General features: G+C 36.5%; 4 protein-coding genes across 13 annotated transcripts; 1 reads left to right on the top strand and 3 right to left on the bottom strand.

Annotated features, from left to right (window-relative positions):
- Positions 1-1,133: 1,133 nt before the first annotated feature.
- ciroz (ciliated left-right organizer protein containing ZP-N domains) lies at positions 1,134-5,316 on the bottom strand. Its single transcript, XM_065285574.2, has 11 exons — positions 4,417-5,316; positions 4,247-4,329; positions 4,065-4,166; positions 3,741-3,865; positions 3,524-3,667; positions 3,408-3,446; positions 3,193-3,330; positions 2,618-2,690; positions 2,336-2,532; positions 1,852-1,975; positions 1,134-1,775 (listed from the first exon to the last, which is right to left on the bottom strand). The coding sequence occupies exons 1-11, from the start codon at positions 4,452-4,454 to the stop codon at positions 1,603-1,605; spliced, it is 1,236 nt and encodes a 411-aa protein (XP_065141646.1). The 5' UTR covers positions 4,455-5,316; the 3' UTR covers positions 1,134-1,602.
- Positions 5,317-5,476: 160 nt separating this feature from the next.
- tardbpa (TAR DNA binding protein a) lies at positions 5,477-10,628 on the top strand. Of its 7 annotated transcripts, none has more exons than XR_010543877.2 (7): positions 5,479-6,112; positions 6,301-6,464; positions 6,784-6,924; positions 8,080-8,250; positions 8,354-8,438; positions 9,229-9,375; positions 10,074-10,628. XR_010543877.2 is itself a non-coding variant. In XM_065285577.2 (6 exons), the coding sequence occupies exons 1-5, from the start codon at positions 5,872-5,874 to the stop codon at positions 8,828-8,830; spliced, it is 1,209 nt and encodes a 402-aa protein (XP_065141649.1). In that variant the 5' UTR covers positions 5,479-5,871; the 3' UTR covers positions 8,831-8,870; positions 9,229-10,022. The 7 variants fall into 7 exon arrangements, 4 of the variants coding, with proteins under 4 accessions (XP_065141650.1, XP_065141649.1, XP_065141648.1 ...); XR_010543876.1 differs by having other exon boundaries at positions 5,481-6,112; positions 8,065-8,250; XR_010543875.1 differs by having other exon boundaries at positions 8,065-8,250; positions 8,354-9,375.
- sst6.2 (somatostatin 6.2) lies at positions 10,442-13,923 on the bottom strand. 4 transcript variants are annotated; one of them, XM_065285582.2, is made up of 3 exons: positions 13,840-13,923; positions 13,323-13,504; positions 10,442-12,807 (listed from the first exon to the last, which is right to left on the bottom strand). In XM_065285582.2, exons 2-3 carry the CDS (start codon positions 13,473-13,475, stop codon positions 12,604-12,606), a joined length of 357 nt encoding a protein of 118 aa, XP_065141654.1. In that variant the 5' UTR covers positions 13,476-13,504; positions 13,840-13,923; the 3' UTR covers positions 10,442-12,603. The 4 variants fall into 4 exon arrangements, with proteins under 4 accessions (XP_065141654.1, XP_065141652.1, XP_065141655.1 ...); XM_065285580.2 differs by having other exon boundaries at positions 13,806-13,910; XM_065285583.2 differs by having other exon boundaries at positions 13,810-13,895.
- A 1,254-nt stretch (positions 13,924-15,177) lies between these two features.
- pgd (phosphogluconate dehydrogenase) lies at positions 15,178-25,151 on the bottom strand. Its single transcript, XM_065285573.1, has 13 exons — positions 25,033-25,151; positions 24,529-24,604; positions 24,249-24,428; positions 24,101-24,166; positions 23,899-24,017; positions 23,683-23,752; positions 23,461-23,595; positions 23,085-23,274; positions 19,040-19,170; positions 18,169-18,302; positions 17,773-17,872; positions 17,123-17,245; positions 15,178-15,715 (listed from the first exon to the last, which is right to left on the bottom strand). Exons 1-13 carry the CDS (start codon positions 25,038-25,040, stop codon positions 15,596-15,598), a joined length of 1,452 nt encoding a protein of 483 aa, XP_065141645.1. The 5' UTR covers positions 25,041-25,151; the 3' UTR covers positions 15,178-15,595.
- Positions 25,152-26,829: the final 1,678 nt, after the last annotated feature.

The following is a 26,829-nucleotide window of genomic DNA, read 5'->3' as shown; positions in this document are numbered from 1 at the left end:
CTTGGTTAGTCCGTTTATACAGAAACACAATTAAGATGAGGAAGAATGTGCTTGGGTTCGGTTAAATATCGAGAATGTAATCTCAATACATTTTACGAGTGTCAGTGGTCTTTTTTCCAGATGCTGTGAATTTAGAGGAATATCTTGGCTGGGTTACATTAAAATGGCCTGCCCTTTCAAAAGTCTAATTGAATTCATTCAAGCGTGGGAAATTGCGTAGTAAAGGCAAATTAGCTAACCTCACATCTGAGCTTGTTTTCTCGCACAATCTCAGCGAGTACGCGCATCCGTGTCCGCCATTATGAGTAAAATAAATCAGGACCATAAAACGTCAGTCATGCATGTGCATATGAAAAAATATGTGCTTTAGAACAATTGACACTGACCTCAAAATTTTGCTAAGTTTTAAATACTTTTCTTATTGCTTCGTGAGGCGATGTGAAAAAGCCAAACGTTAAACTACAGCGACCTCTTTCGGCGATTTTACATACTGCCACAGACATCAGACAATATGTAAGATATGTAAAATTATTTCACGCCTAAACTGTAAAATCAAAGATTTACATTTGGACAAAGATAACATTACAATACACGTATTTATGTGTAATATATAGGGGATTTATTATAGCCTTGGCCTTATTAGATTTGTTGTTTTTGCAATGGTATGGTGACCATCTTGCTCTCAGTGTCTTTTTTAGAATACAACAAAAAACAGGAAATATGTATGCCATATTTAAAACAATAAAATTATGAATGAAATATTTGTTGTGACCTCCCCTTACAGCTCTTTTTAACTCAAATTTGTAATTCTAATGCAATTATTTCAGGAATTTAGGCTCCTTAAAAGAACTTAAAATCAATTGACAGACTTGTGCCTAAAAAGAAAACATTGTTAAATTTTTTATTTTTATTTTTTGTCACATTTTTCCTGTTTGTAATAAATGAAAAGAGCAAAAACTAAACATTTAAACTTTGATGAAACAACAAAAAATCTAGTCCAAAAAAAAAAAAAACAGAAAGAAATGAAAATAAAACAGTTAAGTCGCATTATAATAAAAAGCATCTTTCTGTTGTTCAGGAAAGTAAAAAGAAAGATTTAGTAAGTAACCTAGTGAAAATATATACAGCTGTAAACCAGGTATTGAGAGGTAAAACACACATAGCTTAGGGTTTTTATTATAATGGTATGACCAACACATAGTCTTATATGTAATCATATCATACATATGTACATATACAGCACTTTGCATGTCAACAGAAAAGATGCATAGTTCCACTTGACCGGCTTATTGTTATTCCATCTGAATGAAGATGACCGAATGTGTAGCTGTATTTCCATCTGTCATTACATCTGGCGTGTTTAATGCAAAACCAATTGTAGGAGAAACTGTATATGTAAAAGCACTAACACGGGTGCAAGCTGGTACCTGCATTTTCATCTGATGTGCATTAGGGCCCCTCCCATTCCAATGATGCAACACAGATAAAGATCAGAACTGACATCTCTGTTTTGCTTTTCTCTGTTGAGTGTATCTGTAAACATTTCTTTTTTTTTTCACTGTTTCTATTGATGATGAAAGCACAGATGGTGTACTGCAAGTCTCAGGTGTTATGAGGAGTTGGATAGGTATGTGGTGCTACAGATGTAGTGTGTGGTTGCACAGAAGCAGTTAACTCTTTGATGGAAGAATTGTCTGTGATGTCCACATAAGAACGTGACGTGTTTTGGACCTTATGAACTTGCGGGTTTGTCATCAGGGCCGTACTTAACATGTCTGAAAAACATTTATTACATTTATTTACCAGGTTGACAACCTTATCATTTGTTTACTTTATCAACCAGACACTTACCCGAGCATGGTGAGGTGTTCTCCATGGTCCAGTGCATTTTGTGATTTGTCTCTTTAAAGGTAAGGACAGCATCTATCTTATAGAAAGTTTGCTGGAGTTTTTTACCCTCTACAGAAATGCATTCCTAAAAATCATAGTAGAGAATATATATTAACCCAAAAGCAAACTGAAACTACTATTTTTGTGGTTTTAAAAAAGGGACCCAGCCGTTGGATTAAATTATATTAGCATTTTGGGTTGAAGCAACCCAGCAATGGTAAAATTACAACCGAAGAGGTTGGGTTTATCCCTTATTATCAACCAGCATTTGTTTTATGCAAATATATAGTCATTATGTGAAATAAAACAACAGCATCATTTCTTTCTTTTCTTTCTTACTTTTAGATTTATGAAGTAAGGGTTTGAATTATATATTATATATACTGCTAGACACGTTTACATTATATAGGTTTATAGATTTAAAGCAGAATAATGTAATACTAACCCTTTTCTCTTGAATGTGGGATGTAGGAATGATAAGCTGCACAAAAGCAGTAGTTTGTGACCAGGTGAATGAATTGGTCTGGTTCACTATCACATTGCTGATAGTGAGGCACTCATTCAGATTTCCAGCTCTCTTGGTCAAGCCCATACGCCGTTTATAGATGTTCAACACTGTGTTGTTAGATGATGACTGATTCACTGCAACAAAAAAATATACAAAAATGCTGTTTTGTTGAGGAAGGAATGATTGCAAAAGAGGGAAGATAGGTGCTTTGATACAAACCATTTGGACAGGTTGCCTCCATGCTGTAAGCATACTGACCACTAACCAGTTTGAGTGGTAAAAATTGTCCCTCCTGAAACATTTGTAGGACTTTTGGTGAAAAGTAAACTTGCTATTTCGTTTTAGGGTTAAAAATTTAAGTAAATGATAGGTTTAGGGAAAATGTTTAAGTAAAGTGTGCTATTCCGTTAAAGACCATCAGGTGGCATACTTTAGTAAATAATTGATGCACTGTAAAAAATAGTTTTTTTTGTTGAATCAACTCAGATTTACAAGTCATTTCAACTTACTATTATTTATCTTAACCAGAGTTGAGTTGTTATAACTACAGGTGAGTTGTTTTAACTTATAAAATATAGTTGAAAAAAGTAAACTTCATTTTATAATTGTAACAACTCATCTCTTGTCAAGATAAATAATAGTAAGTTGACACGACTTTTAAATCTGAGTTGATTTAACAAAACATTTTAAGGAAGCAAAGTATTTTTTACAGTGTGTCTAAAAATTATTTGCTAAATATTAGTTATTATAAAACTGATAATTTAAATAAAGTAGCTATGAGACAACTATCATACCTGCACAGTACTTAAGACTGTGTCTCTCCTCCCTTGAACCGTTATATTTGGTTTTTGCACTTCGACATTGACTTGAATCAGACTGGCGTCATCCAAATCCACCACTAAACTCCCTTCTAAAGCCAGAGACCAGTCCAACTGTGAACAATCATAACAGAAATATTATTAGATGCCTTCACCCTCTTCATGACCACATTTACATTTATAAACATTACCTCATTATTCCAGTTATCCATGGGGATCTCTCTTGTAACCTTGAAAGGAACAAACCTTGAGAATTAGCCAAAAATATAAAAAAAATTTATTGAAAGAAAAAATTACTGCATTATACCTGAATGAATTCTGAATCACACTTTATGTATTCTCTATAAGGAGGTGTTAGCACAGCAGGACACTTCATCGTAAACGTCTGAGTCCTTCCTCCAAAACGATTTATTCTCTTTGGCAGGTTCAATACAATCACATAATTTCCATGCTGAAAAACAATGCAAATGTTTATTCCATCTCCCCAAAAAGGCAGATTTGTTCTCACGGTTTCAATGACAAACCTCTAAATGGACAAAACATCCGCTGTACATGACTCTGAAGACATAGTTCCTGTCCAGATCTCTATGCAGACCAAACCCACATGAAGAGAGTTGACTATTTAAATTTTCCAGTGACACCAAGGCCCCTAAAAAGAAAAGAGTACAAGAAATACAAGAGTATGTTATTGTTTTGCAAAATAGCTTGTAAGTAAATTTGGTTATAATTACTGTTCAATTTTTATTTGAATGCATGGACACTGTGATCTAAAGTGTTCTGAAAACAATATATACATTACTGAATATCAGTTTGTCATCTCTCATTAGGTTATGTGCTCGATATCTTACCTTGAATCCTTAATATTCCAGAAAGCCAAAGCCTCAATTCCTCAATTCTTATCCTATGGATCCAAAGTTCCATATACTCAGAAAAACATTCAACATCACTATCTAAAAATACAGAATAAAAAAAAAAATACAATCAGTTCAGTTCAGATTATTTCTATTAAATAAATTACCTTAAGAATTACCTGCTATGCTTTCAGATGGACTACCTATCCAGTCTCTCTTCTGAAGTCGCAAAACATTGCACCATAGAGGCATAATAAAGTGTCTAAGTCAAGCAGAAATAATATTTTAGAAGATAAGACACAAAACATTAGTCATACAGGTCATATTTAGCATAAATAAAGTTACTTACATTGAAATAAGTAAAACCCTTGTTAGCATCAGATCCATGGCACGTTGCACAGTGGTATACGAGGATGAAAGTGTGACACATCCGCTTTAATACTGGCAAAGTCAGCTGTGTTTGGTCACTTGAATTACAAGTAAGTGTGAGAATAAAGCTGACCCACCTCTTCATAAAATGATACGACATGCACAGGTGTGAAAGAAATTCACGTGCACCTGTACCTGCACCTGTACAACATTACAAATCTCCCTCTTTCATTCACTAATGCATCACAAAAACCTTTAACAATAAAAACAAAACATAAGAAAGCAAAGCACTATGGTAGCATTTATTATAATTTCTAATATAAATATATAGGCTGAATATTGATAAAAGTAACACAACACATCTTACAGGTCCAGGTTCTTTAAGCTCCAATATAGAAAAAAATGGACATTAGGCTGTTGGTACATTTTACAGACTTTCTGTTAACCTTAAAACACAACGCAGTGCACTGAATATTGAAAATAAATAATTGTAAATATATAAATGAATATTCTGGATATAAATCTGAATATTCAACCTAAATATTAGGTTGCATTCATTATATTTCTTCACCGAGAACTGTCCCAGTGACAGCTTTTGTTTCTTCTTTTCTGAGAATATTTAATGTTATAGGTCGGTTTCGTCATTTCCTTAATTTAGTTAAAATAATTTTATACTGATAAAATGAGTGACCTATTCACTAGTCTATTATTAATTAGTCTATTGTTTTGACAATGCTTTGTCTTATGGATCTGATGTAATGAACCTGTAATAAGATATGGTTACACAATAACATTACAGTGGAACCACTCAAAATCTTACATTATTTTGGCCTCTTTCAACAGAAAATACAAGTCCCTCATCTGATCACGATCAAAAAAACACAAACGACAGAAAATCACCATCTGTCATAACACACTCCAAAATATTTTATATATTAATAAAAGTAACACGTGACATTTACAGTACCCTCCTCATACTGAAATGCATCCTTCCAAACTGCTGACGTCACGCTTTGAGTGACGCATCTGGGTGGCCATTTTATCAGAAGTTTGGGGGGTTGAAAAACAATCGGATGCGTTCATGTGTGCGTTTTCTTTGATTTATTAGTTTAAATAAGTCTTATTAATAGCAACGAGTGACTCGTCATGTACATTCGGTGAGCAGTTATTCAGATCAAGTTGCAATCGCCGTGAACGAGCGTGCGACGTCTCCTGCCATTCATTTATCAAGCGCGCGCTGTTAGCAACTAGCCTAGCGTAGCTAATGCCACAATAGTCGCGTGTGAACAACAGATACAGGTATTTGATACCAAAGAAATTGTGGTTCAGACCAGGTCTTGTTTACGTTGCATTGAGTCAGTTTGGTTGAATAGTTACTGTTAGTCGTGTTGTAGCTGCATTAGCTGTTAGCCCAACACGCGCGTACGCTATAACCATGACCGAGTGTTACATTCGCGTGGCGGAGGATGAAAGTGAGGAGCCCATGGAGATCCCGTCTGAGGAAGATGGCACTGTGCTGTTGTCCACCGTCGCCGCACAGTTTCCCGGTGCCTGTGGCCTTCGGTACCGGAGCCCGGTGTCTCAGTGCATGAGAGGAGTCCGATTGGTGGAGGGCGTTCTGCACGCGCCCGAAGCGGACTGGGGAAACCTGGTGTACGTGGTCAACTATCCTAAAGGTAGATGAGAAGAACGTGCACATGATCAGTGTGTAATGCAACCTTCCTTATACATTGTGCATAATGTAGTCCACAGAAACAGACAGGTGGACCATCAGAGAAATTTTAATATATGTAATGGTTATTGGGAGTTGTAAATACTATGAATTAATATCATTTACTAATCAATTAATATATACATTTTTCAGATAATAAGAGGAAGATGGATGAAATGGATGCTGCATCTGCTGTGAAGATCAAGAGAGGCGTGCAGAAGACATCAGACCTTATCGTTCTGGGTTTGCCATGGAAAACAACTGAGCAAGATCTTAAAGATTACTTCAGTACTTTTGGAGAGGTTATCATGGTGCAGGTGAGTGTAAACAAGGGTTGCAAAATTCTGGGAATTCTGGAAACTTGCCATGGAAATTACATGAGAACTTATGGGAATTGTGGCACACGAATGAAGAAAAGTCAGATGTCGAGGAAGCTGATGTTTGTTTGTGATACAGTTCGTAGAAATAACTCAATATTTACAAAGAATTTCCTTAAGTTTCCAACTTGGAATATTTTCAAAATTCCCGATCTTTGCAACCCTAGTGTAAATGTGCTGAATTTAGTTTTTTATATTATTTAGTATTTTTGTTTTGTTCTTTGCTAGCTTTGGTGCTGAGAATTCCTTATCATTTCAGGTGAAGAGAGATGCAAAAACTGGAAATTCTAAAGGATTTGGCTTTGTAAGATTTACAGACTATGAAACACAAGCAAAAGTCATGACCCAGCGGCATATGATTGATGGAAGATGGTGTGACTGTAAACTTCCCAACTCAAAGGTGTGCCACATGTAATACAGACACATGCAATAGGGCCCTATAATTTCCGCGATCACGTAATCGTGGATGGAATCGCGGAATTGGCAAATTAACACGGAATTTTACATATTTTGAATAAAATTCTTTCTTTGTGTGGGAGAAGAACGTATGTCTGGGGAAAATGCAGACCGGGGGAAGCAAATCTGGGCGACACACCCCCTCCCGTCATCTCTGGTTTCGTCAGCGAAACAATTAAATGCTAAGCCCTCAGTTGCGAGCAGTTCCCACATGACTTTTATGTGACCGGAGAACTGCTATTTTATTCGTTTTGTCAACATTCCGATGACTGGGAGCGCAAAGGTACATGCACTCTCTCACGTGCACACGCTCTCGCATCTCTCCGAACACAAATCCTCTTGTATTTGATCAGTTTTGTGCGTTTCAAGCAAACTATCCCTCACGTTTAAAATATAATAATTTGCATCGAGGCACCGCTCTCTGTCTCTCTTGAGCTAGAATGCGCGCTCATGCTGTCCGAAGTCAGATCAGTAAGTAATAATCCTGTGTATGTTTGTAAAGTTATATGCATTTCAAGCGATTGTGTTTAAAATTTGGATCACGTTCCACTGGACCGATGTGTTTAAGGCACTTCTGTAGGCACCAATGCTTTGACACGTGTAGCCTTCTGCAACAACACTGAACAATTGAATTTAGTAAAATGTTTATGTGTGTGTGTGTTTCAAACGGGTAATGTGAAAAAATGTTACCTCAATAAATTTAAAATTAGTCCTATTGTATTTGTGTACATTTTAATCATTAACATTTAAGACACACTCTTTTTATGACTAAAATAACAGTAAAGGGTAAAAAAAAAACCAAATATTAAAATGAACAAAACGGAATTTTGCAAAAATTAAAACGCACAAAACGGAATTTGGGAAAAAATAAAACCGATTTTATAGGGCCCTACTAAAATGGTTACATTTAAAGATGTACTTATGGTTAGTAAAAGAAAGAATAAGTTTATAGTTTTGATTTTTAAGTAACATTAACATAAGCAGATATACATACTCTGTTACAAAGCTTGTATGTGTTGTTTTGTGATGCCTTTCCCTTGTGAACACTGCATGAATAGACTTTGTTTTCTATTAAATGATCTAGTATTTCCTGGAACAGGCTGGGCCAGACGAGCCTATGAGAAGCCGGAAAGTGTTTGTGGGCCGCTGCACAGAGGACATGTCTGCCGATGAGCTTAGGCAGTTTTTCATGCAATACGGCGAAGTCACCGACGTCTTCATTCCCAAACCTTTCCGAGCTTTCGCCTTCGTCACCTTTGCCGACGATCAGGTCAGTTTACCCATTTTTGTAATTTTTTGGTTGAACTACCTTTTTATCTTTCATCCTTGACTCCTCGTAAATGTACTGACCGATTGTTGTTATTTTCCTCCAGGTTGCCCAGTCCTTGTGTGGTGAGGACCTGATCATTAAAGGAACCAGTGTGCACATCTCCAACGCTGAGCCTAAGCACAATAATAGTAGGCAAATGATGGATCGTGGGAGGTTTGGGGGGTTCGGGGGACAGGGCTTCAGCAGTAATCGCAGTCCCAACAGCAATGTGAATTTTGGGGCGCTTAGCCTGAATCCAGCCATGATGGCAGCTGCCCAGGCAGCCCTTCAGAGTAGCTGGGGCATGATGGGAATGCTTGCAGGTCAACAGAATCAGACGGGCGCCTCTGGCTCCACCCCTAGCGGGCAGAACAGCGGTGGTAGAGATCAGAACCCGGGTTACAACGCGAGCAGCAATAACTACAGCACCAACAGCTCAGCTAGTTTGGGGTGGGGGGCGGGTACCAATTCGGCCTCGAGCGGTGGGTTCAACTCCGGCTTTGGATCTAGTATGGAGACAAAGTCGAGCTGGGGAATGTAGAGAGATTTGAGTTGGGTGTCCTTGATAAATAGATAATATGGTAAGTATTTTGAAAGAGGAAAGTTTAGTAAGACTAAGTTATGTTTGCCTTTCATTTTGTGAATGTTCATATATGTTATGATTGCTCTTTAAGATAATTTAGAGTTGTTAGGAGTGATACAAACACTATCATTGTTTTTCTAATGGATATAATTTATTTTGTGCAAGGCATTATTATTATTATTATTTCGAAATGCCAACATATCTGAAAGATTCACGAGCGTCTCGTGCCATTTCAGTGCCGGTACGTTTTAAAGATGCTCCAGTTGAAAAGAGATTTGAGTTGTGTTCTCTGCAGTTTTTTTTTTTTGTTGCTCAAAAGTTTTTTATGGTCAAGCCTTCATCAATCTCTTCTACAGTTCATCACCTCTTTTCCAATTTCCCGGGACGAAGCCCTTCGTTGGCCGCAATGTTCGAGCGATCTCAGTATCAGTACCCCTCCTCCCATGTGTAAATGCTTTGCCATCAAAGAGCACAGCTTCACTCTGCATATACTGTGTTAGACGGTGGGTGTCGTTTTTTCCTCCCCTTTTCATGGATGAAATCTGTCCGCTTTTTGAGAGCTGAGTGATATGGTGATGGATTGTTGGTGGGCCCAGAATGAGAGACTGAATGAGCAAACAGTCTGAGAGAGAGAGAGAGAACTTGGAGCTGCGAGACTGTGAGAACTTGAACTTGCGTGAACGAGTGTGAACGAAGGCATCGAGTGTTTTCTGTATACGGTCATCACAAGGACATTCATTCACATTTCTTCCGTCCCTATTGTTCTGTCTTTCTTCCTCCTTTTCTTATTTTGCAATCATATATAATAGAGGTGCATTAAAAAAAAAATAGCTATGTAGTGTAATCTTTAAGTATTTGTGTTCTTGCTATATAAGTTGACGTGAATGCTGTGTATGGTGTGTATATTGCTGTTATTGAACCTGTACGTGTGATGGTGATGATGTGATGCTGTCTGTGGGCGGGGCTCTGGAAGTGGGCGGTGAATGAGGGCGAGCGTGAGCTCTGAGTGGGGTGATGTATTGATGATGAATGCCTACAGAAGAGGTTGCTTTTGTTGTGTTTTGAATGCCTTTTATATGTTTTGTGAATTAAAGGGAACTCGAATAAAAAAATAATTTGACTAGTTATTTGATAGTGGCTTATTTGCTTCAATGCAATGCATTAATTGAATTGCAAACGCTTATTTAATTCGCATGTATAGGGACGTTGGACTCGGCTGGCCCAGGTTTACCTCAGAACCCCGAGTGAAGTCAATAATGGGAGAACTGAAGACTGAAGTTGTAGTGTTGGTGGAGACGCCACAGTCCATCTGTGGAGACGCTGCTGTATGCCTTAAACCCGAACAGGGACATTGTCACTTCACTTTAAAGAGATTACACTGGAATCCCTATTCGAAATTTGAACGGACAATTCCCAATTGGCTGGAGTGCATGACAAAAGGCAACTTAAAAGGAGCGATATTGTGATTATGTATAAGCATTGTTTTAGTGCCATCACAAGTGACATTTCCATGCTTGTGTAATTCTAGCTCTGTTTCATGCAAGATATCAGTGCAGACATTGATCTTGCTTTTAAGTATTTTAATTTTTTGTGTGTGTTTGCTTCTTCATGATGTGTCCCATAGTGGGTTTCACTGTAAATATAGTTTATTGAAAGTTAAAACTGACTATTTTTCCAGGGGTTGTGTTATGAATAACTTGAAACACTGGTAGGATTTCCCATTTTTTCAAAATACTTAATAAAATTACACAGAGGATCTATATCTCTTCTGTTTTTATTTTTACTTTAAGGGTTATGTAATTAAAACTTTTTATATTAGTCTTTATATATGTAAAAATGTATTTACTGTCTACAATGTAAAACACAGGTTTATTTTTGCTGTCTGGTTTGGGAAAATAGATAATATTAGAATTTCAGCTTCACCATTTACAGTGATTGTCAAATTCAAAGCATTTGCTAATATTACTAATTAATATATATACTAATAAGACGTATATACAGTAAGACTGCAAAATATAAGGTTGTGTTTGTTAACATAAGTTAATGCAATAGCCAACACGAACTTACAATAATCAATGCTTCTACAGCATTTATAGACCCTTTAACTGTTTGTGTACAATGTTGAGGTGAACGTATGCGCGCGCAGTTTAGCAACGGAAGTATGGCAAGAATCAGCAGTGAAGCAACAGACAGAGAAAGTTATATTAAAAAGTTGATTTTATCAACTTTTTCAAAACATCTACCAGATCCATGTACTATAATGGAGTGGATAGAAGACGTTAGCAAATGACCAAATATAACGTGGCCAGATACATATATACGTATATTATATTAGTGCAACCAGACATTTTGATGCTGGGAAACCGTTTTAATAAACTTTATGAGTTGCTTACACACAAAGAGTATAATTTCTTTGTTACACATGGGAACAACACCACTCCGTTGTCGAAATGCGCGCGCAGGCTATTTGATCACGTGGGTTGTAAAAGGGTCTATTAATCTTAATTTATGTTAATGTCTGCAAACAATTTTTAAAGTTCTATATAAAGTGTGTTGTCAGTTTGTCAAACAACAGAAAAGCGTTTTAACCACCCAGCTAAATTTGATTTGCCTAAAAAGTTATCAAAAATAGGCAAGATTGTGTGCTATTAAACGGTGGGCATCGATCCGACATAAATACCCAATATTGGGCAGACGTCAAACTTTAAACTTTGCTTCCACAGATGACTGGCGAAACAGCACAGTTCAATTAATTTTTAGTAATCTCATCTTAACCATAAAGTGGACATTCTCTTCACTCTATACTGAAACGCAAGAAATAAACAATAACTTAGGCAATCGGAGACAACTTGGTAAAACACGTTGTCCATTAAGGGCTTCTGTAGAAACATGGCGGCACATAATGGTGACTTCCATGTAAGGGGACCTTCGGTGTATGTAGATAAAAACGTCTCATTCTTAGGGTAATAAACACATAACGGTTCATTATGCAAGGTCTTTATACACCCCTGACAATATAGTTTTGTATATTATTTTGCATTTCTGTCAAGAGATCCTTCTAAAAATTACACACTGCACCTTTAAGACTTTTTAAGGCCTGCAAAACCAAATAGACTGAAAGCTAATATTTCATAATAAATAAAGACTTAAAATAATTCTTTTTATTTTGTCAGTTGTCAGTAGAATCCCCCCAAATTATTGCAAAGTTTTGCATTGGTTACATGGGTTAAATACAATAAACATATATTTTTTATTTTATGCACATCATTGTCTACCATGCTTAAACCAAAGAAATATGGTGAAGAGAGTAGTCAAGAGATTAGTGATGGTGACATGTAGGATGGCTGTGCCATGAATAGTGTGAGTACCAGGCAACATCTCCAGGTGCTCCTTTAAGAACCAGGACCAAAAGTTATGTGCACCCCTGGTTATGGCATTTATATGTAGTACCAGTTATTAATTATGTAAGAGGGTTAAGAATGCTTCATATTTGACACACGCTTGAATCTCAAACAGTATATAAAGTTCACATGCAAAAGGTTGTGATATTTGGGGGGGGCCTATGTTATGTTGTCCCCAGTAGTAACCTGTTATAAATGCATAACATTTCTTTTAACAGTCATCAGACATATATTACAATACAATAACTGTACATGCCAAGTGGATACATTTTTCTTTGATTATGAGGTGCGATTACATATTGGTTTACTGTTAAGGCAGGATTGTAGATGTTAACATGAGGAAAAGGACTTCCAGAAGAAAAGCTTGCATGGATATTTATCTTTCAGGATTGGCTGTTCAATAGTAGTCTTGTTTTCCAGTTTACCATTCAGTAACTCAGGGTCCAAATCTTTAAGTTCTTTGCTAGTTAAGTTCATCGCTGCCATATCAGTCACCATCTTCTTCAGCAGGTCCTTCTCGTCTTCGTTTAGTATCTACATAATGAGACATTTCGGGAAGCCTGTGAGCTCAATTATTACATCACTGTTATTGATTCTTGGCTGCATTTACGATATTACAACACTGCAGTGATCGCAAAGATCGTAACAATTACATAAAATACACTGAAAAAAATAAAGGCTGGATTTACTTTAAAATATAGTGCATAATTTTTGCATCCATTTTTTTTTTAAAGTAAGTATTACATGGAATTTTAAGCAATTTATTAAAATGTTAAGTAAAACTTACTTAAAAAAGTGGATGCAAAGATTATGCACTATATTTTTAAGTAAATTCACTGTATTCTTTTTTTTTACAGTGTACCAATTTTTAAAAATAAAGGGGCTATATTGGGATCTTAATTTTTGGAACCTATTAGGAACCTTTATTTATTTATTTTAACAGTATGGTTACAACCAAACCTTCCCCAAATGTATAAAGGTAAGCAGAACAAATATCATTGTTATCCCTTCTACATTTAAAGATGAATAATCTAATAATCCAGACTCACCTCATTGGTGCGTGCTAACTTGTCCTGTACAGGTAATGCTTCAGTGCTGTCACTGTTCCACATCATGAGGACCAGAGGAAACAGGCTCAGCAGGACCCGCATGATAAACATGCTTCGGTCTGTACGGTTATCTAATCCAGCTCCCATCATCATGTTTTATAGAGATTTCCTTAAAAACAAATCTGACGCAGGAAGACAATTGTGGAAAAACTCACTTTAGCAAGATCTAAAAAAAGATTATGTTTCATGCAAGCTCTTGGTTTACTTATTAGGTCACCACTAAGTATTTTTTATATAGTATACATCTTTAAGCAATAATTTATCACAGTATTGCTTTAAAAACAACAACCCCCCCCTCCACACACACACAAACAAATAACAAAGACCAGCAATGCTCTAAAAGCTTAACCATTATAAAAGTCATCACCTTAAACAGCAGTCAGACATGCATAGAGATTGAAACATGCTTGAGGATATACATACACACATCAGCTTTATAAAGAAGTGTCGATCTTACAGTGTAGGTATACTGCAGCAGCATTAGTATCCTGACTCCTCCCACCTTCAGAGTCGAGCTTATGCATAATTAATCAGCAGATGGATCCAAAAAGGGTGTGCACTTCCTGTCCAGACTTTTCTGGCACCTAATCGCCCCGTTCACCATGATGACTCATCATCATCATTCACATGTGCTATTATAATCCTTTTAGTACTAGCGCATACTTTATTCAGCATTAGTAATCATTAAAAACATGCTGGGTGCTTCTGTGTAAAGTGGCTTTTAATTACAAAGATGCGCTTTTTCTGTAGAGTTATCGAGCCTTGGGTGTATTTACTCCCACTATGACAAACAGCCGCACTATGGGGAACAGCTTCAGCAACATCATCCATCAACAATATAGCTGCAGTGATGAGACAGTACTGACTAATTGGTTAAATGGATCATGCGCAATGTTAAGATGTTTTCTTGTTTTAAAAACTCAGTAGTTTGGATGTTGTGGTAGTTTTTTAAAAACTTTTTCTATGACACACATTATTGCATACTAGCTCAATAAAGCATGGCACTCAAGTATGGAATTTTTAAACCATTTAAAAGACAAACTACATATTTTATAAGCATAATATGATAAAAAAGCCTGGGATAGCTAAACAAGGCAGTGATATTTGTCACACACACATATATTAGAAATGTTATCTCTGCTTACTATTTGAATTTGCAAAGGTTGGGATTGCATTAGACGGTAATAAAATAGTGATAACACTTTGTGATATTAGATAAAGTATTATTATTATTATTATTATTATTACACAAAAGTGCATCAGGCTTACCAACCATACTATTGGTTTTATTGTACTATTAGAAATAAACGGAAACTAAAATCTTTCAAAATGCTGTTGTTTCGTTAATAAAATGCATTGTTGTATTCTTTACTTTTGTATCATTCTGCTCAGTGCATGTAAAAAATACACCTGTGCCACATACCTGTTAGATTTCAAGGTAAACATGCAGATTTGGCATTTACATGCTGTAATGTTAACCTTTAGCTACAGATGGCTTGCAAGGAAACTCATAAAGCACATGGCTGCATTTAGGGGTTTTATGGCTCTTATTGCCCTTTTCAAAGTACATATTGTTTTGCACATAAAAGAAAGTTTTAAATGACCTCCAAGTGAGTCATTTATTTATTCTAAGGTCTCTATTTATGATAAAATGTGTTTGTAAAATGATAACGTATGTATAATGCATGAGCTTGGTATTTATTTTTAAAGGATTATAAGAACCATTTATTAGTAACAAAATCCATATTTAGAAAATCTCGCCCTCTACTGGTGAAAAAGTAGAAGTACATACAAATAAACAAGTAAATGGTGTTTATTGTTTTTAACTGCAGTGCAAAAAACAAGATTAAATCATGTTTGCTGTAGATAGCAGGTGAGTGAAGAGGACAAAATCTAATTAAAAAGGGATTGAAATCTTTATTTAGCCCAATGAAGTGCAACTGTTACCCATAATCCAGGGTTAACACTGTTAACCGTGGGACAAAAAACATGACTGAAAAGCCAAGCCTAGAGCACAGAACCAAGTGTGCTATGTTTGCGACAGAGGACATTAAAGATACAACAAAACACATACAAACAAGTGTACACACTATGATTATATAAATATATATAAATCTGTACTGAGCACACTTAAGTAAGAACTACAGTGTGAGCTGAACCTCAGATCTGGAGGAATGTGTTCTGGTCCATGAGGAGATGATGCTCGCTGTTGTTCAGGCGTTATAGGAAGAGGATGAAACTGTCCCCCCGTGGCCCGTCCAGTTAGTGTGGATGTGATGGCCAGGGTTTGACAGCAGCTCATATGTGTGGGCACCAAAGTAATCCCTCTGCGCCTGAAGAGTTACACAATAATAGTGGTGACATATGGAAGCATGTACACTCAAATTTACTGAAATAATATTCTGTAGCTAAATAAAGAAACATATATAGTTATTTGTATGTATTTATTATTATATAAGTGGAAGCCAGTACCCTTTGTCTCTTAAATATGAAATATTTTATCATGCTAAGAAATAAACTTTGATGTTGATACACTGCAAAAAATGTGCTGTTATTATGCAGCTGATAAAGACTGAAAATGTTTCATGTTCATTTAACTTTGAACAAACTGTTGCCAGTAAATAACATAAATGTAAAATCTACAGTAAGTTACTGGCAGCTAGTTGCCAGTAATACCCAGTGATGCTGTCGATTTAACAACTGACAAAAGGTGAAAGGGGGGTGAAAATGTGAATTAATAAATGAATATAACTCTGTCATTCTTTGATCTAGAAGCCTAATCTTGGTCTCATTTTAAAGACGACACTATTATTAAAAGTATTTATTAAATTGTCTGAAGTTGTTAATATTAATAAAAAAATAGTTATAGCAGTTTAAATGTTTCTTAACAAATATTCAATATTTAATCAAATACTATAAAAATTACAATTTTAAATGCAAAAATGCTAAAAATAAATAAACTAGAAAAATAAAAACTAGTTTTCATTTAAATTTCAAGTTAAAATCACAAAAGAATTAGTGCTGTCTCACAATTAGTCGTGACTAATCATTTGCAGAATAAAAGTTTTTGTTTACATAAATTATTAGGGGTGTAGTGTGTTTAATAATTATGTATAAATACACAGACACATGTATATAATTAAGAAACATTTGCAAGTGCATATACATGTTTATATTATATATAAAATATAATTTTTTTCTTAAAATTATACATGCATGTGTGTGTGTATTTATATATTCATAATTATTATACACAGTATACACACACATATATTATGTAAACAAAAACTTTTATTATGCAAAGAAATGCAGCAAAGAAAAAAAATTAAATGTAGAAAAAAAATATTAATTAGAAAAAAATTATTAGATTTTTGTCCCACTTTTGGTGGTTTTTACCAACTAACGCCACTAGGTGTGATTGGTTTGCTCCATACTCTTGTTTCAAATAAATCATTTACTGGTACTTTTATTATTATGATTACTACAGAAAAGGTTCTGAAATATATAAACTACATTGTTAGAGCTATTGTATAGTTTGTTAAGATTATTTTAGTTTTAGAATAGGCTATTATTGGTTTAATAGTTAAGTAAACAATTTGGGTTTATGTGTTATGTGGTTCTTAAAATACTAATCATTAGCCAAAATTATGAAACCACATCCAATCGTATCACAAACTGATGTTTTAAAGAGATAAGAAACTGTACTGTGCATGAAGTGAAGCTTTAAGAGAGAGGTTTACCTGCAGCAGGTTGGCCGGTAGCATCTCATGCCTGTAGCCGTCATAAAAGGACAGTGCGGTGGTAAAAGATGGCATGGGAATTCCCTGCTGCACACCTGTGCTTACTACCCTACGCCATGAATCCTACCAAACAAAACCAGAAGTTATTGACAAGATCAATAGCCTAATAAACAAGCTGATTGAAAGAGACACACTCAAATAAATCGTTGATGTCTCCAGACAGTACATATGTGAAGTTTTAGCTCAAAATATCATATAGATCATTTATTATAGCATGTTAAAATCGCCACTTTGTAGGTGTGAGCAAAAATGTGCCGTACAGTGTCCTTAAAAATGCAAATGAGCTGATCTCTGCACTACATGGCAGTGCTGTGGTTGAATAGTGCAGATTAAGGGGCGGTATTATCCCCTTCTGACATCACAAGGGCAACCAAATTTCAATGACCTATTTTTTATATGCTTGCAGAGAATGGTTTACCAAAACTAAGTTACTGGGTTGATCTTTTTTATATTTTCTAGGTTGATAGAAACACTGGGGACCCAAGTTTAGCACTTAAACATGGAAAAAATCCTCTTTAAGTGCGACACTTAAATGTAATTATTTATTTATTTCACTTTTATTCATTTGTTATCATTCTTCTCTCATTTACCTGGCACTCCTGTACGGCGTTACTGAAAAACGTATCCAGCAGTAAATTTTGCAGTTTTGAATCTCGGTCGAACGCTTCCTTGATCTTCCCCAAGAAAGCACTGTGAATACAAGAGTTACGGTCATTATTACAGCTAACCAAGATGAGGTCACACATCTGATATTGTAAAACCAAACCGTTTCCTCATATCTGTACGTCAGTCTTTTACATAAAACATTATCACCACTTCCTAGTGTTTACAGAATTGCAACATCCACCGAGTGGAGAAATAATTTCTTATGGTTTCATTGTGAAACAGTACAGCAAACAGCCTATCCTGATAAGCAATGAAGTGTTGAACAGACTAAACACAGCATGCATTCTCATTCGACAGATAACATAGAAAGAAAGAAGCACCTGCGAATGATGCATCCTCCTCTCCACATCAGAGCAATAGCACCGTAATTGAGAGACCAACCGAACTCTAGTGCAGCCTGACGGAGCAGCATAAAGCCTTGAGCATATGAAATGATCTTAGATGCGTACAGAGCCTGAAAAGAGAACGATTCAGAATGAGAATTAATATAGAAGTAAGATCTGGAATAAAATAACACAAAGTATTAATAAATACAGTCAGGGGCTGATTTACAACAATAAATATGATATTAATATTAAAGGGACACTCCACTTTTTTGAAAATATTCTAATTTTCCAGCTCCCCTAGAGTTAAATATTAGATTTTTACCATTTTGGAATCCATTCAGCTGATCTCCGGGTCTGACTCTAGCACTGAAAAAAGTTCCCTTAGAATCTTTCAATAGCTGGGGACTATTTTCGGCTGCTGTGTAATATCATTGCGCCTGCTGCAGCCATGTCACAGCAGCAATGTCCTTGATTGTTACGCCAGAATGAGAGTATAGTTCCTAGCCATATCTGCCTAGAAAATCACAACTTTTATTTTTCTGTCGGTCTTAGTACACGATGTAACTACAGAAGAGTCAAGTTTTAAATAGGAAAAATATTGAAACTTTTTGGTTATTTTTAGCGTGATGCTAATGGTCTAATCAGATTCAATGGATTGTGCTAGGCTATGCTAAAAGTGTTATCGCCAGACCCGGAGATCGGCTGAATGGATTCCAAAACGGTGTCCCTTTAATACACTAATGATAGCTTCATTATTTCTTACTGTTAATTTTATGTAAAGTACAGATTTTTTTTGTATGATTTTAAACTTCTAAAGCAGTTTTGTTCAAACCAAAAATCTGAAAATTTTAGGTATGTGCATCACCTTTCTAATGTCTTCAAGAAACTGTGTCTTGTTTCCTGTAAACTTGACACCCTGAGGACCAGCAAGGCTCTTACTGGCCAGAACCCTCTCATCCTTCAGAGACGACAGACATCTGGCAAAGACAGCTTCTCCTGTAAGAGACACAACACAATGACCTTCAGTTACAGGTCTCCTCTCTGCACTGATTATTACATTACAGTTATCATTAGGACAAAAGAAAACAGACAAACATCATCCTGTGTAAACATCCTGACAAACATCCTGTGTAAACATGACAGGCAGAATATTAAGACATTCATAGTCACAAAAAATAAATCTTATCAGTCATGTTTCATCTCTAAATCACAAGAAAAAGCAGAAATAATATTTAAGATTTTTTTCCTCATACCTAAAATGTTTAACATCTAAAGATGCTGTTTTAATAAAACATTGTGTCTAGACAGAATTATGGCCCACTTAAAGGATTAGTCTATTTTCAAAAAAAAATCCAGATAATTTACTCACCACCATGTCACCAAAACTTGATGTCTTTCTTTGTTTAGTCCAGAAGAATTTTTTTTTTTTTGAGGAAAACATTCCAGGATTTTTGTCATTTTAATGGACTTTGATGGACCCCAAAACTTAACAGTTTTAATGCAGTTTAAAATTGCAGTTTCAACACAGCTTCAAAGGACAATAAAAAATATGCACTTTTAAACCTCAACTTCTCTTCTTCCTCTGGCTGTGTAACAAGCCAGCGTGACCTCACGTAATTGCGTAATGACGTGGAAAGGTCACGTGTTACATATATGAAACGCACATTTGCGGACCATTTTAATAAACAATAAACTGACACAAAGACATTCATTTGTATCATTCAGCATACAACAACATCCTCTTTCTCCACACTTGTAAACACTGGGGCGTAGTTTCCATACATCATACGTGAGCTCTTGACGTGATGACGTATTACGTGAGGTCACGCTGGCGCATCACAGGACCGGAGGAAGACGAGAAGTTGTGGTTTAAAAGTGCATATTTTTTATTTTTCTTGCCAAAAATAACAATCATTTCGCAAGACCCTTATGCCTCGTTTGGGATCGTTTAGAGTACTTTGAAACTGCAATTTTAAACTGCATTAAAACTGTTACATGTTGGGGTCCATTAAAGTCCATTAAAATGAGAAAAATCCTGAAATGTTTCTCTCAAAAAACATAATTTCTTCTCGACTGAACAAAGAAAGACATCAACATTTTGGATGACATGGTGGTGAGTAAATTATCTGGATTTTTTTAAGAAAATGGACTGATCCTTTAACTCTCAAAAATCTGAGGTCCTAAAACAAGCTTGACTTTTACTGTACAATTATAAATTGGGTTGAAATATCTATTGTATGTCTCAATTATGCAAACTCAATTATTGAATTAGCAGAACAAAAGGTAATAGGTTTGATTCAGGGAACACTCATACTGATAAATGTAGAATTTGTAATGCACATCAATAAAAATCTGAAAACCCCTAAATATTCTCTTAATGTATAACTGTATACTGATTATATACAGTAGGTAAAATACTGCAGTAATAAGTCAATCCTGTTTCTTTTTCCTTCGAGAGACACTGGGGTTCATGCACTATTGACACTGGTAATGTAATTCTCACCGGTGTAATGAGTAATCAGTCACAGTATTATGAGAGCAGAGCTTACCACATCTACAAACAGCTAAAACATCAGCTCAGCATGACTCTGTAATACACTATCACTCAACTCAAGGCCATGAGTTGCTGGAAAAGTGAGTTCAAGAGGGAGTGAAAAACAGCCAGTCATGGTGAACTCAGCACTTGGCTTATAGAGGAATGCAGCATGAAAGAAAAGAATCCTCAATCTCCAACCACACAAATCCTCTCTTTACTCTTTACACAATGTCACGGTTAAGCACAGCACAAACAACCTGTTGTTGCATAGACACACATCCATTTATCAGACTTACAGTGTCAGACTGAATGACTGTTATACTAAAATCACAACACTATTTAAGGAACACACATAGATCCGACCTTTAGTACATTTTGCATAAATATATCATTTAGGACAAAACTGAGAAAAGTTGAGCAACAGCCACTTCCCCTTCACGTTTAAAGCGTTTTTAAATCACTCCTCTCCATTACAATCCAGATTTTCCCACTGTGTGTGCTAAACGAACGTGTCAGTGTGATATACTAATGATATAAGTGCTGTATACTTAACGTGCCATGCATGTATACTAAAGGTACCAGTGTTGTATACTAATTATCCAAGTGTTGCACACCTATGGTGTAGGTAATGCATACTAAATATTATAGTGCTGTTTTTCAAAATGTTTCACTAACCAGTGATTCAAGTGATGTATGCTAAAGGTGCCAGCGTGGTATACAAAAGATTGCTGTATGCAAAACGTCCAGTGATGTATACTGAAGATTCTGGAGCTGTATATTAATGGTGCCAGTGATGTATACTAAATATCCTAGTGCTGTATACTAAAGGTGCCAGTGTTGTATACTAAAGATTCTGGTGCTGTATACTAAAGGTGCAAGTGTTGTATACTAAAGATTCTGGTGCTGTATACTAAAGGTGCCAGTGTTGTACACTAAAGATTCTGGTGCTGTATACTAAAGGTGCCAGTGTTGTATACTAAAGATTCTGGTGCTGTATGCAAAAACGTCCAGTAATGTATACTGAAGATTCTGAAGCGGTATACTAACCGTGCCAGTGCTGTATATTAATGGTGCCAGTGATGTATACTAAATATCCTAGTGCTGTATACTTACTGTGCCAGTGATGTATACTGAAAATTCTGAAGCTGTATAATAATGGTGCCAGTGCTGTATACAAAAAATTCCTGTGCTGTATATTAATGGTGCCGGTGATTTATACTAAATATCCTAGTGCTGTATACTAAATGTGCCAGTGATGTATACTAAAGATTCTGGTGCTGTATACTAAAGGTGCCAGTGTTGTATACTAAAGATTCTGGTGCTGTATGCAAAAACGTCCAGTGATGTATACTGAAGATTCTGAAGCGGTATACTAACCGTGCCAGTGCTGTATATTAATGGTGCCAGTGATGTATACTAAATATCCTAGTGCTGTATACTTACTGTGCCAGTGATGTATACTGAAAATTCTGAAGCTGTATAATAATGGTGCCAGTGCTGTATACAAAAAATTCCTGTGCTGTATATTAATGGTGCCGGTGATTTATACTAAATATCCCAGTGCTGTATACTAAATGTGCCAGTGATGTATACTAAAGATTCTGGTGCTGTATACTAAAGGTGCCAGTGTTGTATACTAAAGATTCTGGTGCTGTATGCAAAAACGTCCAGTGATGTATACTGAAGATTCTGAAGCGGTATACTAACCGTGCCAGTGCTGTATATTAATGGTGCCAGTGATGTATACTAAATATCCTAGTGCTGTATACTAAATGTGCCAGTGATGTATACTAAAGATTCTGGTGCTGTATACTAAAGGTGCCAGTGTTGTATACTAAAGATTCTGGTGCTGTATGCAAAAACGTCCAGTGATGTATACTGAAGATTCTGAAGCGGTATACTATTGATTGTATACTAAAAATTCAAGTGCCGTATACTATATGTGCCAGTGTGGTATACCAAAGATTCTTGTGCTGTATACTTTATCTCTAGTGTGCTATACTACAGATCCAAGTGATGTATACTAAAAGTGCCAGGGCAGTGCTGTGTACTAAAGATCAATACTTTTGGAATGCTGCTTAACCAATTAAATTACAGGACCAATTTAACTTATGTATTATAAAGGACAGGTGACTTTATTAAAATCAACTAACTGTGGTCAAGAATAGAAGTTAGCAAAACCTCAACAAGAGCCACCAAAAAGCCACAGCACAAGAATAAATTGAACATCCCACTTATGTAACATTACCTGAAAAGGTAAACAGCAAAGCCCACAAGCTGCTTAGGGCAACATTTCATTCAACACTTTCCTCTAAAGCCAAGTCACTCCTTAAACACACCCATATGTAGATAATCACTAAAGCCTGCGTCTTACCTATTAATGTAACAGGTGTGCCGTATTCCAAAGCAGAGATGGCCGTCCATTTCCCTGTGCCTTTCTGCCCAGCACTGTCTTTGATTTTGGGCAACAGATGAGTGCCGTCTGCGTCCTTGAACTTCAGGATATTTGCAGTGATCTCAATGAGGAAAGAATCCAGCTCGGTTTTATTCCACTGATCAAAGACCTGATGGGAAATCAAACAGAAATTTACTCTCAAAGGGAAGTAGATTACAACAGTCCTTTAGGAGGAACAGGGTGAGGCGTATTTCAAAACAAAGAAACAAGGAAGGAGGAAAGAATATGCAGTGAGACAATACAGAGGGAAATTAGAGAATTACAACATAAGGGACTGTTGTAGTTGATGTCTAACCTGTGCCATTTCATCATGGTCCATACACAGCACATCCTTCATCAGATGATACGCCTCACAGATCAGCTGCATGTCACCGTATTCAATACCGTTATGGACCATCTTAACAAAATGCCCTGCTCCTTCATCTCCAACCTGCAGGAACACCAAAAGACAAAACATTCAGAAAAACCCATTCTGTTTGAATAAATACATACTGAAACACTGATAACTTGTGCTCACCCAGTCACAACAGGCCTCTCCTGTGCCCACTTTGGCAGCAATGCTCTGAAAGATCTGTTTAATGTGTGGCCTTTGGAAACATTACGGACATTTAATACTTTAAGGAAGTAAATATCATCTGCTATGTGACAAAAACAACTTTGAACAGCATTTGGCTCCCATAGGCATTAATACCTGACTACATATTAAAGTTTATTAATAAATATCTGTCCTCACCAGGCCTCCTTATGTCCCCCTGGCATCATTGATGGTCCATATCGTGCTCCTTCTTCTCCTCCGCTCACTCCACTCCCCACAAACAAAAGATTTTTCTCCTTTAGACTCTTACAGCGTCTCTGCACGTGACAAGCACATCATTATCATTTCAATTTTAACAAATTACAAGCTCTTATCATTCTGTTTGGATTGTTAAACTCACTGTTGTATCTCTGTATTCTGAATTTCCACCATCAATGATGATGTCACCAGGTTCAAGAAGAGGAACCTACAAAATGAACCCGGTTACTCGATCATGCTGGCAGGTTGACGCGGTAAACTGTCGATTCATGGTGACGGCTGATATTTACCAGTTTGTCAATGAAGTCATCGACGGCCTGTCCTGCTTTGACTAGGAGGATGATGCGACGAGGTTTTTTGAGTTTGGACACCATGTCCTCCAGGGACTCTGCTCCAATCACCTTAGTGCCTTTGGCTTCATTCTGCAAAAAGTCGTGAACCTTGGACACGGTTCTGTTGTACGCACAGACCTGAGAAACAACAATGACGAAAATGAAGAGGAACAAAAGGGGAATTATAAAGGAAATGGACCTTTAAAATGGAGAAATACAATGTGGTTTGGTAACTTACCACAAAGCCATGGTCATTCATGTTCAAAATCAGATTCTGGCCCATCACAGCCAAACCAATAAGAGCAATATCTGCTCTGTGGAGTCAACAATACAGATATTATGAGGAAGAACATGTTGAACGTAAAATGCAAAACTACACAGAAAGACTTAGAAAATGTAACCGTGTTTTTAATATAGTGAGTGTGTAGTAATCATCTTTTACTATTATTTGTATTACCAATGCCAAAGTTTTACTACAAATATCATAATGGTTATTGCAGTGACACTTGTAAATAGTAAACTTGTGGTAACTATGTGGCTACCACAAAAACACATTAAAATCACGGATTAATATTCGTAAGGGTATGATGTTATGACTACAGTAACGTAACGTTAGTCTACACACAATCATACTGATAATGTGCAAAAACTTACAGCAAGCACAGTCGAAAACAAAGTCAAATATGCTTTAGAAATACCGATATGACATTAATATGCATTTTACAATCTAAGTTGTACTTACTGAGCCATGGTTGAAGGTTTATTCCGCGTTAAAATGACACTTTGAATGGAGGTTCACTCACTACAAATGCGCTGTATCTCAACTTCCTTATTCACGTCCTCACCAGAAGCCTGAAACATGACAGCGGTCATGACGTCATCAAGCTCTCCATTCGTGATTGGCGGAAACCAGCTGAGCCGAGAATAGAGGCTGCTCATTGGTTATTTCTGTCTGTCCATCCCCCTGCTCCACCCACAGTGTCAGATAAAGTGGTGGAGCCGTGAACTCGCGAGTCGATTGTTTAAAGGGCACAGTTGACTCATTTGGTTGATGTGTAACTGAATTATTAAATAGATAATTACAAATAACCCCAAGTAAATGCCAAAATGTGTTTATTTGTTTGCATTTTGTATAATGATTAAACACCCCGGTTGCATCCGACTAGTACGGTCTGAATGAATCTCATTATGCAAAAAACAGCATGCAAGTAATACCCGTTTCCACCGAATAAAATTTTTCACTATGCATCGAATAAAGTGCTGCAGGGATGACGTATTTTGTATACCACCCCGGAAGTAAGCGGGACACATTAGGTTATTTTTTTAAGGGACACATCAGGTCCAGAGCTCTCTCCAGAAAGCACATTAATTTTTCGCATAGACTTTGGATTATTGCAAAAAAATAAGCTCTGTGTTTAACAAAAGTTTATGACACCTAAACGTTTTGTCCAACAAGCTATCTTCAGAGATTAATAAAATTGTACGCATTTTGAAGTGTAAGTGCACTTACTTGAAATATAAAAAGCCAAACTTTAACTTCAGAATTCATAAAAGTTGTGTTCATCTGTGAAGACTAACTTGATAGACAAAATGTGTAAGTGTCATAAACTTTTGTTAAACACAGCTTTTTTTGCGATAATCTGAAGGCTATGGGGAAAATGAATGGGCTTTATTGCGAGGGAACCAGTATTCCGGGTTAGCCTACAAAAATGTGTCACCCTTGTGGCACTCTATGGACACTTTTTATCCCATAAGGCCACAGGAGAGCAGGAAACACCAATGTTTCAATATTTTACAATGCTCTTACCTCAACTTAGACGAATGTATACATCCCTATCTTTATTCAATCAGTCATGAATGTGTTAGCATTTAGCCTAGCCCCATTCATTCCTTAGGATCCAAACAGGGATGAATTTAGATGCCACCGCAAACACATCCATGTTTTCCATATTTAAAGACTGTTACATGAGTTACATGAGTAAGTATAGTGGCACAAAATAAAACGTGGTGCTTTTTAAGAGGATAAAAATGAGAATTATATTGTATGGCGGAAAAGCACTTAAGGGGGTCGCACACATGACGCGTAGCTCAGCTGTAGGACAACTCGGAGGTATCGGACACTGGAAGTGCACATTAAATAGCGCGGCTTCTTCAGATAGCGTCTACTTCCACACCGGTGTGCATATACTCATAGAAAACAATGTGTTACATTTTTTTTACAGCAGCGCTGAGCTGCGCGTCCGGTGTGCGACCCCCTTTAGTATGCAACTCGTTGACCTTAGCATGCAGTAACATCATTCATCCTGAATACTACCCCCCCTCGCTCAAACTTCCATAATTTCTGCCCGGAGGTCGAAGTGCTGCAAACTAAGTGCTTTTCCACCATACAACATAGTTTGCTTGCATTTTAAAAAAATCACCACGTTTTGTTTTGTGCCATCATACTTACTCGTGTAGGAAAAATATGGACGTGTTTGTTAGCTTCTAAATTCATCCCTGTTTGGATCCTAAGGAATGAATGGGGCTAGGCTAAATGCTA

The sequence above is a fragment of the Paramisgurnus dabryanus genome, chromosome 21 (genome assembly GCF_030506205.2).
Source record: "Paramisgurnus dabryanus chromosome 21, PD_genome_1.1, whole genome shotgun sequence".
NCBI lineage: Eukaryota > Metazoa > Chordata > Actinopteri > Cypriniformes > Cobitidae > Paramisgurnus > Paramisgurnus dabryanus.
The sequence above is the reverse complement of the archived record's forward strand: the minus strand, read 5'-3'. Positions and strand labels throughout refer to the sequence as shown.